The sequence below is a fragment of the Pinus tabuliformis genome, chromosome 6, assembly GCF_031772625.1.
Source record: "Pinus tabuliformis cultivar Carrire ecotype Pingquan chromosome 6, CPIR1, whole genome shotgun sequence".
Lineage (NCBI taxonomy): Eukaryota > Viridiplantae > Streptophyta > Pinopsida > Pinales > Pinaceae > Pinus > Pinus tabuliformis.
In genome coordinates, this window is record NC_142292.1 from 491,513,041 (window position 1) to 491,527,285 (window position 14,245).

Consider the following 14,245-nt stretch of genomic DNA (forward strand, 5'->3'; position numbering starts at 1 on the left):
CCGAGACGATTAAACACATTGACTGATGCATTGGCAAATCATGTGTTAGACAGACATTTGCGGAACAGATAACATCATGCAAGAAGACATAGAAAGCATAATAGAGTAAAGCATATGTAAATAAATCATTTCAAGCATAGTTTGCATATGTGTGCTTTTAAGCTTGCATTAAAAAATATAAAATTCATGGGTCATGTGTCGTGCAAATTCATACATAAGATCACAGTTGTACTGAACAATTGCATAACATAAACAAAACATCATCACATGTAACAATGATCCATCCAAAAACCGGTATGTATATATATATATATCGTGTGGCGCACTAAGGCGCTCAAAAATAAGTGTATATGTCCAAAATATCAGTACGTCTGAGTCATGTGTCTCAAAATAACAGTGGAAATAAAGCCTAGGCGACTATTCGGCTGGATGATGCTCTCTGTAGTACACAGCTGCTCGTGCTACCCGCCTCAGAAGACGGTGCACCCTGGGTTCCACCCCCACTGTATGGATCTGATGCTGTAAGGGGACCTCTTCGACCCCCTGGTAGTCAGGCACTCCCTCCAGCAACCCCTCAAGGTTGCGAGCCACAGTCTCTGATGTGTCAACCCCTGGAGGGACTAAGGCCAAAGCCCCGGCCCCCTGTCCTTCTCTCCGTGCCGTGGCAGCCAGGCCAATCGGTCTAGTGGGCCCCACATCTGCATACCATGACATTTATTAGGACATGTACATAAAAAATTCCAAAACATTACAAAACTCAAAAAAGTCAAGTGTTATACCTGCATCATCCCACTGTTCACCTGGGGGCAGCACCATATCAGGGTCATTGCGGAAATCCATACCCGCGTATGGCCAGTCCTCCACGAAGACAACCTGCTGATCTAGCCAGTCCCGGAAGAATGTCCCCCAGGCATGTGGCCGGCCGCCACCTCCGCGTGGCATGATGCGAGCCCATCGTGTGGCCCTCGTCTCCCGAGGATCCCTAGGAGCATCCACGGCCATCGTCTGCAGCCGCATGGCTGGCACTCGCTCTAGAATGAGCGGGACTAAGATAGACCCGTAGCCGAACTGTTTCGTCTCCCCGCGACGACAGTTGCTCAGCTGCCTCTTCATGTTGTTGGTCACTGCTGTGCACCAATCAAACACTGTAGGCTCAAGGCAATCAAGAGCTAGCATGAGGTGGGTCTTTGAAGCCTCGTGGTTGGCCATGCTTCCCGCTGCCCGGGTCACCATGAACAGGATGGTGCGAAGGACTATGTTTCCCACTGTGGGGATTGCTACTTTCCCACTCCTCGTCTTCTCAGCCTCCGGGCATACTCGAGCCATGAGATCATCTAGAGGACCGCCGCCGGTCGCTGTCCCTCTATGATGGGCCTCGCACCCCGGCGTGACAACCCAGTCAAAAAGAAGATATCCATGTGGTCAAATTCGATATCTTGGCCCCGGATAGTGAATTTCATATCCACCGGGTTCCATGCCCTGATCAGTAGCTCGAGAAGATCATGCTGAGCTCTTAGGCGAGGTGTGAGGAAAAATTTCATAAAACCGCAAGCCCGCATGGCATTGCAGCAATCCACATTGGCCCAAGCAGCAATATCTTCGACATCGTGCACTCTTTCCTGCCATTGGAAAGCCATTACGTCCTGCACAAACCATGAAAAGAAATTAGAAGTGCTGGCATAGGATTTTTCACGTTCAAATTGAAACAAAAAAAAAAATTCCGCGCCAGCGCGGCTGTTTTAAAAACAGCCGCGCTGGCCATGGCAGCCCTTCGTTATTTTTCGAGGTCAGCGCGGAAGAACACGGGTTTTCCGCGCTGACCCGAAGTTGGTCACGTTTTGTCCTAATTCGGCCAGCGCGGACCCGCGTGGGATATCCGCGCTGACCGAGAGCGCATCCATGCACCAAGAATTCGCCCGATTGGGCAAATTCAACCGCTAAAATTCTACCAAATATGATCAAAATGCAGGGCGAGGAGAGGAGAACCTACCTGGAAGAAGCGGCTCGCGAAATGGTGTCCGTATGGGCTGGAAATCACTCCGTCAACTTTCTGGCTTCTCCACGTCCTTCACGTCCCAAAATGGTAAAATGGTAAAAATGATCTTTCACCCCCCCCCTATTTATAGTAACAACTCATAAATATCCATATTTTTGGGTTTCTACCATCTTTTGCCATAAAATTAGCCCTAGATTTATCAAATGCATGTTTTAATATGTTTTTTTTACACATATCGAATGGATTTATGCGGGTAGTGCTCTTGTGCAGGTTCGAATAAAAGGTGAAAATCATCATGGTCCTGAAATCACTTGGTCCCAACAATGTCGTCTTTGAGCTCTTTTCCGACATAAAACAAGAAAAGATGGCCGAGCCTCCTTTCAGCTCGTTAAAGGGAACGAGAGGCGGTCATTTTAAGCTCTTTTTCAGACCGTGTAACTTAAAAGGATCGCCGGGTGTTTGTCGTTTCGCACTCGTTATGGGCCCTAAAACGACGTGTTTTCGACCGCTTTTTTACTTTTTCGGGTCAAAAGCACTATTTACGAAAAGTACTCCTCGATCGTAATGGTCGGGCGGTTCTTTCGAGCATTGTTTTATACTTTTTCGGGCTCGAGAGACACAACTGTACGAAAAAGGACCCCCCTGGAGTCTTCTTTTCTGCTGTCTTTTCAGGCTCTCTAAACAAGAAAAGACGCCGAGTTTTTCCTTTGTCAGGCTCGTTAAACACTTGATGACATCGGGTATTGTCGAAATGACACTCTTCAAGCATATGCTATCCCCGTCAAGCTTGTCATCCAAAAATAACCGGGGTACCTGCCAGAAATGGTGGGGAAAATGGAACTGTAATCATAGTCGTGTCGGCAGTATGTCGCTCTTGAACATGGCACTCTTCTGCTTCGTGTCTGGGTGGGACCATCTCATCTTGCTTTTCACTGGCCTCCGTGGGTTTGGGTTATCTTATTCGACCTCTCATCTGCCCATTGCCATTATTACTATACCCTCTGCTCATTTGATGTCAAATACTGCCAAACCCGCTACAGTGCCGCCGATATGTTCAAGAGAAGTTGACCTCTGCAATAATACAACCTCATCTGCTATCTCACACAAATCATTTTTTCCTCTGTCTCGCATCGATGATGTGGGAATCATTATGGCCCACCTTCGATCAAGGTCACTTCCTGTCGACTTCAGCTCATTATCCGGGAAGGTGACTTAGAGACTCCCTTCAGGTGCCTTAGAGCCTGCATGCCCTAATGGCAGGTTCTTCGTGTTCGACGCGAGGTTTACATCATTGGCCTCCGATCGAATGATTCCGTGGGTGTTCGACACCAGCTCATTGATTCACATGCCGCGGATTGTACCTATAGTACCTTGAGGGCCATTGTCATTATTGGTGGTACCTCTCGCGTCTGTTAACAGTTTTCATCATTGACTGGTAATCAGACGATGTTCATGCATGTTCGACTTCAACCCATGTATTCACATGCTTGAACTTGTACTTTGTTCGGATCGGGACGGAGCGCAAGACCCTGGATCCCTGTCTGTTTATGGTCCAGGTTGCGATTTTGTGGATGATCATTACATGACTCATTGATGGATGGCTGCGCCCATACCTGAATCTTCATGGATGGCTGCGACCATACCTTATCATTATTATGGTCTCTTTAGCTGGGTGGCTGCGTCCATTCCACAGACCTTTTTCGCATGTCTTTTTGGATGGCTGCGCCCATGCCTAGACTGCGTGTATTTGATTATCAGAGATATTTCGGTCCTTCCTGGTGGTGTTCCAGTTCGGCGTGTGTCGTAAAGCATTTCACCCCTCCCACTCTCTCGGTCTTCATGCTTTAGGGGGCATCTGTTACACAGTAATTTGTCACTGCCGTCCTGTCAGTCACCCTGCTGTGCCAATCACTAAGCTTCATGCCTTCTGAACTGGCCCAAAAAACCCATTTTCCTAAAGTTTTATTCACCAGCGCGTCTGTTTGCAAAATACCCGCGATGACTGGCGCTCCATAGTGTATCCCGCGCGCCGCCAGCTCGGAAGGACATCACTTTTCCGCGCTGGTAGCCAGCGCGCCTTTCCCGTGTTCTTCCGCGCTGACATGACTGTCCTAGTTATGTGAACGCGGCGACATCGCGTCAGTTGCCTCATAATCCGCGCTGATCCAGTTTGGGCGAATTTGTTCAAACAACCAGCCTTCCAGATAACTCCAGGCTTGGTTGTTAGCTTTGTGAATGTCGACTCCCTTCTATGGCATGTCTGTTCGACCCTTTGCAACCATTTCCCTCAAGGATAAGCTCATCCTTCCACCCTTTTAGGAGGCTCCTTCTCCTATATAAACTCTCACCATTACCATGAGCAGCTAGTTAGACTTAGCTTGGAATAGCTTGGATTGTACAGAGCTTGTAGTGCTCAGATTGCTGCTATAGGTTTGGTGTGCTAGGTGTGGAAGTGATTGATTGCTTAGGGAAGGTTGTTTTGTGCTATTTGTGTGAGAGAGAGAGTTGTTTGTCTTGGGAGAATCATCCTCAAAGGTGAATGCTTGAGATACATGCTGACTGGCCCCTCCTGAGAAGGTTACCGACGTCAGAACATTTGGTTGTACTCTTCTCTATTCTGATTAATAATAGATGACTGCTATTATTGTTCCATTCTCATTTGTTTATGCAATGGTTAAATGTGAATTACATCTTTTCTGACTGATGTATGGTTGCTTTTACTAGATTTCACGCTTGTGTTTGTTTCCCCCTTCGTGTGTGCAGGTATCTATTCGCGGAGATCGCGGAGGATTGTGACCAGCCGAAGCGGAGGAGCGAAGGCAACATCTCTTCGTCAAACGACAGCGCAGGAATCCAAGTAGGTGCTCTTTACCTCTTGTTTAATTGTAATTAGGAACATGCGTAGCAGCATTGTGTGATTGTTGCTAGACCCCTGCTGGGCTAGTAGGGATCGCCTCTATCCGTAGAGGGGATTTACCTCTCCAACAATCCCCTTAACCCAAGTTTTACTCTTGATTTAATTACCTCGGTTCTACCATAATTTACCACTTGATGTGAATTTACATGGTTTTCATATCTTGATTATATTTATTAATTTATTTATTTTTAATGATTTCAAGGATGCCAAGTTTGGTCATGCCCTTCAAGAACTTCCCTTGAAGTTCCAAAGGTGTCACATCTAATAGTTTATTTGTGATGCCACGGGTGCCAAGTTGGTCGTGCCCTTCAAGAAATTCCCTTGAATTTCCAAGGGTGCCACGCCACTTTCCCTTCAAGCATTCAGTGGCTACGAGGGGAAAGTATAGGTGCAATGATAGAGACCACTATCATCTCTTATGTTGCATGCTATAGTGAGACTAATGGTGTCGGGGATCAAGGAATTCGCCTTGATGTGTGGCCCCCCAGTAAAATCCTCATGAGCGACCCAACTTTGGGACCTGCCCCCATGACATCGTGATCTTCAAGGTGAAGGTGTCTCAACCTTTCCAGCCCAAGTCACAACGGAAGTGCCAGTGGGTGAGATCAGGGACACTGTCCGACCCCGTCCATGCAGTTAATTGTACAACCCCATCACCCATATGTGAGCCATTCAGATAAGAAACTAATATGTTCCTACAACCACTAACATATCATCAGAATATAGATAAACATATATAGCAGGTTTCAAAATATGTACCAACATGTCTCCAGAGGTTCTGTAATGGAAATACATACTTTTCCTTCCATTTACTTACCTCAACAAGGCGACACCTAGATTCGAACTGGGGATGGAGGATTTGCAATCCTCTGCCTTACCGCAAAGACAAAATATAAATTTTCATCAAACCAGGTGTCGTCAACTTGTCATATGCGAGTGCCTCTGATGGTTTCCATCCATACTCAATAATCATCAGTAACAAGGTTTCTCAGTGTTAGTCATTGTCATAATAGCATCATCAACATCACCTAGTCATTCGCATCATTGTTCATTGTGAACCAGAACTAATGCAAGTAGGTAACATAGGGGACACATCCATCATGGCTATCATCATCATAACATCAATGGAAACATACATATCCATCAAAGCTATCAACATCGTAACATCAATAGAAAACATACCTATCCATCAAAGCTATCATCATCATGATATCAATAGAGAACATGCATAACCATTAATGCTACAATCATCATAATACCAATAGATAACATACATAACCATTAATGCTATCTTCATCATAATATTAATGAAGAACATACATAAACATCGCAACCACTAATAATAGAGTCATGTATCTGGATCCTCAACCTGAGTTCCTCAAAGAATAAAGTGTGGGCCTTAGGGCTAAATAAATGTTAATGTTATATCACTGTGAGTCAACTAGAGTGGGGCACTACATACATCCCCTCTTAATAATAGACTTCGTCTCGAAGTCCTTGGAATAGGTAAGGACAACGGTGACGCATCTCCTTGGCATCCTCCCAAGTAGCTGAACTAGGACTATAATTGTCCCATTGGACCTTAACATGTTCCACTAACCGTCATCTAAGCTACAAAGTTCGCTAGTCTAGTATTCGAACTAGTTCAGTCATTACTGTTCCCTCTTCCGAAACCTGCAAATGACCAAAATCAATAACTTGTGAAGGATATGAAATATAATGATGCAAAACAAAAATATTAAACAAAAGATGCATATGCGCTAAATATGGAGGTAAGGCAAGCCTATATGCCATCGACCCTTTCCTTTCTAAGATTTCAAAAGGTCCCACAAACTGTGGAGACAATTTTTCTCCCTTTCCAAATCTTATAGAGATTTTTTGGGGCCTTACTCTTAGGAACACCCTATCTCCCACTTCATAACTTCAGTCTACCTGATGATCATCATCATAGCTCTTTTGTAGATCTTATGCTTCTTTTAGCCTTCCTCTAATCATAATCATTTGTTCTTCCATCTCTTGTGTTATCTCAAAGTCAGACCCTGGAAGGCTGCTGACCAAGTAGACATTAAGTAACTATTTCAAACCTACTTTAGGCTGAGGCTTAGCCTCCTCAACCTGAGAGGGCTCTCTCAAAAGGATTAATGATATGGATAATGGATTAGATGGCTAACTCTAGTAAACAAATGACAAATGAAAGAGGTTGAAATGCAATCAGAAAGTATCCATTGGGCTTATGGAGTCAACATTGCTTCAGCCTAACAATGATATCAACCTTACATAGAAGTCAGGGCATTCAGGATTCAACACATTTAGAACATACCAGCAACATATAGGACCACACAATCTATGAATATATAAAGGGAGTTAGATCACCATGAGTGATTTCTAAGTAATTACACATTCATACTACTGCAAATATTGAGAAAAGAATAATAAAACACATTTTGAGCATCGAATCCCTCTTGATTCCTGAGAAGCAAAGCCAATCTTGCATTACTAAACAAAGTCTTTACATAAAGCCAAATATCAAAGCTCTTTTGAATAATTTTCCAACCTTTTGTACATTAGATGTTCTGATATATATAGAGCTCTTTACATACTTGAGATTCCTCCTCTAGCATGAGGGGAATTCGAATTCCACCTATTATGACACCTATTGACACCTAAAACTAATTATTAAATGAAACTAATTGTTAACTGGCAGTCCTAGAAACCTAAGACAATTAGGAGTCTAACTCCTCATTATGATTAAAACAACCTTATCTAGGAATTAAAAACTCCCTATGACACCTATAACCCCATGAATTCGAATTTGATAGTGTCCATAACCCTCCACCTGGCCCTTGATGACTCATCCTTTTACTGTTCCTGGAAACTAGGAGGCTGTTCCTTGCTCTGTTCTGGCTGAAAAATGGGTCTTGAGACAGAGCTCATAACTTCTCACAAAAAACGTATTTGGAAAAACTGAAGGAATATTTTGTGAACCAATCCATGCTGAACAAAAACCTCTCTTGTTTTTTTGAAACACCTTCCCTACCTCCCAGAATGTGTCTTTGCAAAATAGGTGTAAAACAGAGAAATATGCCTGTGAAAAACTTGCACCTACAGCAGTTTCGTAGTGCAAGTTTAGTCACCCATTTCTCCCAGCTCATAATTAATTTGAATAAAATGAAAGAGGTTTTTCTATTTCAGTATGTTAGGAATAAAAACCTCTTTCAATTTCCCAAAATATTCTTTCAGTTTCTCTAGAGACCTCCTGGAAGTTGACTACCTAAAACAGTTTTTCTCCTGAAAAGGCTGCTTCAGTGATTTCGTAGCGCAAGGTTTGGTATGTGTATATGTCTTCATTGCTTGAATTTTCCTTTTTATTAGGGCTCAAACCTTCTCAAATGATCTTATTACACCTCTGTAGAAACATCCCTTTCAAAATAATCTTCTTTTTATTTCAAGGTAGATCCTCAAAAAACAAAATTGTCACCTTCAGCAATTTTGTAGCGCGCTACGAAAATACTGTGTGAGTCAAAAACACAGTTTGTTTTTTTTTTTTTTAATTGTCTTTCTTAGGATTTTTGAACAGCTTCACCTTATGCCAATAGGCCACATATATTTAACATAATTCATCCATAAACAACTTCAAAAAGGTAATGTTCTAACCAAAATTGGGTTAAGGCTCTAATCACTTACTGCCGGTTCTTTTATGCTGATATTGTCCTCCTGGTTTGCTCAATTGAATTTGTAGGTCCTCAATCTATCTCACTTACCTCTGGCTCTACCTCTTGCAACCTTCTTAAATGCCTATTCACAGGTCTTCTTGGCTTGAAAGCAAACTCTAAGATCTGGTCATCAAATTGAAGCTTTTTGGAAGATTTAACTCCTTTGGTTTTGTTCTTGTTGGCTTCAAATAGCTCTGCTTGGACCAGAGGAGTCCCTTCTATGTAGATGGTGTAGAGAAGGTCGTTCAAATTTCTCTTTGAAGCTGGGCTTTCATTAACAATCACTGTCTTCCCATTTTCCTTGGCTAATTGACTGTGACCTCCCTGGAGTTTTTTTTTTTTAGCAGCCTACCTGTTTGAATGCTTCTTCAACCTCTCTATTTCTCGTGAGAACATCTAAGCCTTCAAGCTCAGGTCTAAGACATCGACCTGATCTGTGATTCTTCCTTTCTTTAAAGATTTCTATGAAATCCCTGCAAAGAAACTTGAAGATGAACCTGCACTGTATTGTTTTGAACATTGCCTCGCTTGAATTTGAAACTAATAGCTGCCTCACTTGCAATGGATAAGGAAATCTGCCTCTCTTGATCTTCAAAGAATTCAAATTGAACACCTATCAATGTGCTCCTCATGCATGAACCCAAACCTAACTCATAACTATGAATACTTGGCTCTCTTTGAAATTTGCAACCTAAGCATACCAAGACTCCTAACGACTCTAATAATGAGAATGAATTGTTGCATGTGATAAGCATGGTTCAAGGACTGACACATGGTGATGAAAAATTAACGAATTTTGAAGGAAAAGATAGTTAGACCAGATATGGCACAAATCCCTGATTTCGTAGCGCACATAGTGTATTTTTGTGAGTTTGCGCTACGAAAACTCCTATTTGATTTTGTAGTGCATGTAATTTTTGAAACAGCCTTAACACATGACACTTTGAATAAATGTGGGACCAATGGTGGGTAAAACAAGATTTTTGACCATATTTAACAAAGGGAATAAGACTATATCCTATGTTTTAGACTCCTTAAATAAAACAATAGGAATGACTTGAACAAGACTGACTTACAACTTTGAAACCATACAAGTTGTCCAAATTGTTTTTTTTTTTTTTTTTTTTTTTTTTTTTTTTTCAGTGATAACAGTGGATCCACTTGGGATAGTGTGCCCTTGTGGTACACTAAGAACTTGCAGGTCCATTGCCTTATCCTCTTATGATAAATGGAAATTTGTTTGACAAGCATCCCCTTTAAGCTTCTTGGGCCTTCACCTCGTGCTTGAGCTTGATGATCACTGTAGGAGAAAGAAATCTATATCTACTGAAAAATGCTCAGTCAACCTTGAGCTTATTTGCATTTTCCTACCTACCTACCCTATCAATTTCAAACTTCTTTCAGCTCAATCAATGTGAAATTTCCAATTTAACCAATCATTTGTCTTATCTAATATTAGAGGCTCTTGACTGCATCTGACCTCAAAATAACCATGATAGTGAGATAACCAAATCAACTTATAATGTACTTGATCTTCATAATGCAAATGAAAATGAAATACTGGTGTGCAAAGCTTTGCCATGTATTCACTTATAGGGTCAAAGAAGACATGGTTAATTTGATGATCACCATAACACTCTACATCTTCAGATAACTGATTCTCAACCACACAAGATTCCTTTGATATGTTATCCAACTGCTTTTCTGAATGATTCTCACAAACAATGTAATTTTCCTCCTTATTATGATCATTTATTTCTGTAAGCTGCTGAGAAGTTTGACATAAAAGACCAACCTTTTCCTCTGCCTGGGGGTTATAAAAGCTATCTTTCAGTACTTTTTCTTGTTGTTTGCAATCACTTTCATACTCTTTATGATCAAAAGACTGGCAAGTTTGCTGCATCTTCTCATTCATATCAGTGGATTGAACATGGTTTTCACAAGTAATCCCCTGCTGATTTTCATGTTGCATTTCATGGGATGTTATACTTTCTTCTTGGTGTTGAAATGCATTGTTATGAAGAGCCTCTAAAATTTCTTCATCCATAAATTCATCATCATCATAACAATCCTCCAAATACTGAATAAGACTTAAAGAATGTTTACAGCAATCTTTGAGCAGCAATAAGGAAGGATGACATTCTTTATACATCTCATAGAATTCATCATGAAAATTAGCAAGCGAATATATTGAACCACTTTCCAAATTTTTATACCAAAACCATGCTTTTCCTTCTAAAGTGGTCATAAACATCCTCATGAGACAATCTTCAGGGAACTAAACCTTAAGACTGCGCGCATGCATATGAAACCTAACCAAATGACGAGCGGCATTGTCTTTCTTTTCATCTTTGAATATTGGAAGATCCGCTAACCAATCAACCTTTGGCATAGGATTTGGAAAACCAGGGATATGAGACCGATTCATAGGAGCATACCTGGCATTCATTCTTGCAATGGAACTCATCTTGTAACTTCATCAAGCTACTGATCTTCTAGCAGTGGAGTCACCTTCCAATTTATTATTTTATGTGTGGAGTCTCCAAGGTAGTTTTGCAACCTCAAAAATATGTCTGAGCTCTTGCTACCTTCAGAAGTTCAGCCTCTTAATTTCGGGAATGAATAGACTTTAGGCTCCCGGCAGATGCACCAAAATGTTATCTCAAAGTCAGACCCTGGAAGGCTGCTGACCAGGTAGACATTAAGTAACTATTTCAAACCTACTTTAGGCTGAGGCTTAGCCTCCTCAACCTGAGAGGGCTCTCTCAAAAGGATTAATGATATGGATAATGGATTAGATGGCTAACTCTAGTAAACAAATGACAAATTAAAGAGGTTGAAATACAATCAGAAACTATCCATTGGGCTTATGGAGTCAACATTGCTTCAGCCTAACAATGATATCAACCTTACATAGAAGTCAGGGCATTCAGGATTCAACACATTTAAAACATACCAGCAACATATAGGACCACACACTCTATGAATATATAAAGGGAGTTAGATCACCATGAGTGATTTCTAAGTAATTACACATTCATACTACTGCAAATATTGAGAAAAGAATAATAAAACACATTTTGAGCATCGAATCCCTCTTGGTTCCTGAGAAGCAAAGCCAATCTTGCATTACTAAACAAAGTCTTTACATAAAGCCAAATATCAAAGCTCTTTTGAATAATTTTCCAACCTTTTGTACATTAGATGTTCTGCTATATATAGAGCTCTTTACATACTTGAGATTCCTCCTCTAGCATGAGGGGAATTCGAATTCCACCTATTATGACACCTATTGACACCTAAAACTAATTATTAAATGAAACTAACTATTAACTGGCAGTCCTAGAAACCTAAGACAATTAGGAGTCTAACTCCTCATTATGATTAAAACAACCTTATCTAGGAATTAAAAACTCCCTATGACACCTATAACCCCATGAATTCGAATTTGATAGTGTTCATAACCCTCCACCTGGCCCTTGATGACTCATCCTTTTACTGTTCCTGGAAACTAGGAGGTTGTTCCTTGCTCTGTTCTGGCTGAAAAATGGGTCTTGGGACAGAGCTCATAACTCCTCACAAAAAACGTATTTGGAAAAACTGAAGGAGGCTTTTGTGAAAAAATCTATGGTGAACAAAAACCTCCCTTTTTTTTTTGAAAAAACTTCCCTACCTCCCAGAATGTGTCTTTGAAAAACAGGTGTAAAACAGAGAAATATGCCTGTGAAAAACTTGCACCTACAGCAGTTTCGTAGCGCAAGTTTAGTCACCCATTTAACCCAGATCATAATTAGTTTGAATAAAATGAAAGAGGTTTTTCTATTTCAGTATGTTAGGAAAAAAAATCTCTTTCAATTTCCCAAAATATTCTTTCAGTTGCTCTAGAGACCTCTTGGAAGTTGACTACCTAAAACAATTTTTCTCCTGAAAAAGGTTGCTTCAGTGATTTCGTAGCGCAAGGTTTGGTATGTGTATATGTCTTCATTTCTTGAATTTTAATTTTGATTAGGGCTCAAACCTTCTCAAGTGATCTTATTACACCTCTGCAGCAACATCCCTTTCAAAATAATCTTCTTTTTCTTTCAAGGTAGATCCTCAAAAAACAAAATTGTCACCTTCAGCAGTTTCGTAGCGCACTACGAAACTGCTGTGTGAGTCAAAAACATAGTTTGTTTTTTTTTTTTTTTTAATTGTCTTTCTTAGGATTTTTGAACAGCTTCACCTTATGCCAATAGGCCACATATCTTTAACATAATTCATCCATAAACAGCTTCAAAAAGGTAATGTTCTAACCAAAATTGGGTTAAGGCTCCAATCACTTACTGCCCGGTTCTTTTATGCTGAGATTGTCCTCCTGGTTTGCTCAATTGAATTTGTAGGTCCTCAATCTATCTCACTTACCTCTAGCTCTGCCTCTTGCAACCTTCTTAAATGCCTATTCACAGGCCTTCTTGGCTTGAAAACAAACTCTGAGATCTGGTCATCAAATTGAAGCTTTTTGGAAGATTTAACTCCTTTGGTTTTGTTCTTGTTGGCTTCAAATAGCTCTGCTTGGACCAGAGGAGTCTCTTCTATGTAGATGGTGTGGAGAAGGTCGTTCAAATTTCTCTTTGAAGCTGGGCTTTCATTAACAATCACTGTCTTCCCATTTTCCTTGCCTAAATCACTGTGACCTCCCTGGAGTTTTTTTTTTTTTAGCAGCCTACCTGTTTGAATGCTTCTTCAACCTCTCTATTTCTCGTGAGAACATCTAAGCCTTCAGGCTCAGGTCTAAGACATCGGCCTGATCTGTGATTCTTCCTTTCTTCAAAGATGTCTATGAAATCCCTGCAAGGAAACTTGAAGATGAACCTGCACTGTATTGTTTTGAACACTGCCTCGCTTGAATTTGAAACTAATAGTTGCCTCACTTGCAATGGATAAGGAAATCTGCCTCTCTTGATCTTCAAAGAATTCAAATTGAACACCTGTCAATGTGCTCCTCATGCATGAACCCAAACCTAACTCATAATTGTGAATACTTGGCTCTCTTTGAAATTTGCAACCTAGGCATACCAAGACTCCTAACGACTCTAATAATGAGAATGAATGGTTGCATGTGATAAGCATGGTTCAAGGACTGACACATGGTGATGAAAAATTAACGAATTTTGATGGAAAAGATAGTTAGACCAGATATGGCACAAATCCCTGATTTCGTAGCGCACATAGTGTATTTTTGTGAGTTTGCGCTACGAAAACTCCTAGTTGATTTCGTAGTGCATGTAATTTTTGAAACAACCTTAACACATGACACTTTGAATAAATGTGGGACCAATGGTGGGTAAAACAAGATTGTTGACCATATTTAACAACGGGAAGAAGACTCTATCCTATGTTTTAGACTCCTTAAATAAAACAATAGAAATGAATTGAACAAGACTGACTTACAACTTTGAAACCATACAAGTTGTCCAAATTGTTTTTTTTTTTTGAAATTTTTCAGTGATAACAATTTGCACCACTTCTAGTCCTATTAATACTCAATCCTCTAGTCGGTCGCAAATGAGAGGTGTTTTGCAAGGTATTCCATACAAGAACTCAAATGGCACCATCTTGATGGAACTCTGATAACTATTA

At 40.8% G+C, this 14,245-nt stretch overlaps 1 protein-coding gene across 1 annotated transcript; it reads right to left on the reverse strand.

The window, feature by feature from the left end:
- Window positions 1-417: 417 nt before the first annotated feature.
- Window positions 418-1,209, reverse strand: LOC149259468 (uncharacterized). The gene is made up of 2 exons (XM_089454228.1): window positions 780-1,209; window positions 418-698 (listed from the first exon to the last, which is right to left on the reverse strand). Exons 1-2 carry the CDS (start codon window positions 1,207-1,209, stop codon window positions 418-420), a joined length of 711 nt encoding a protein of 236 aa, XP_089310354.1.
- Between the last annotated feature and the right edge of the window lie 13,036 nt (window positions 1,210-14,245).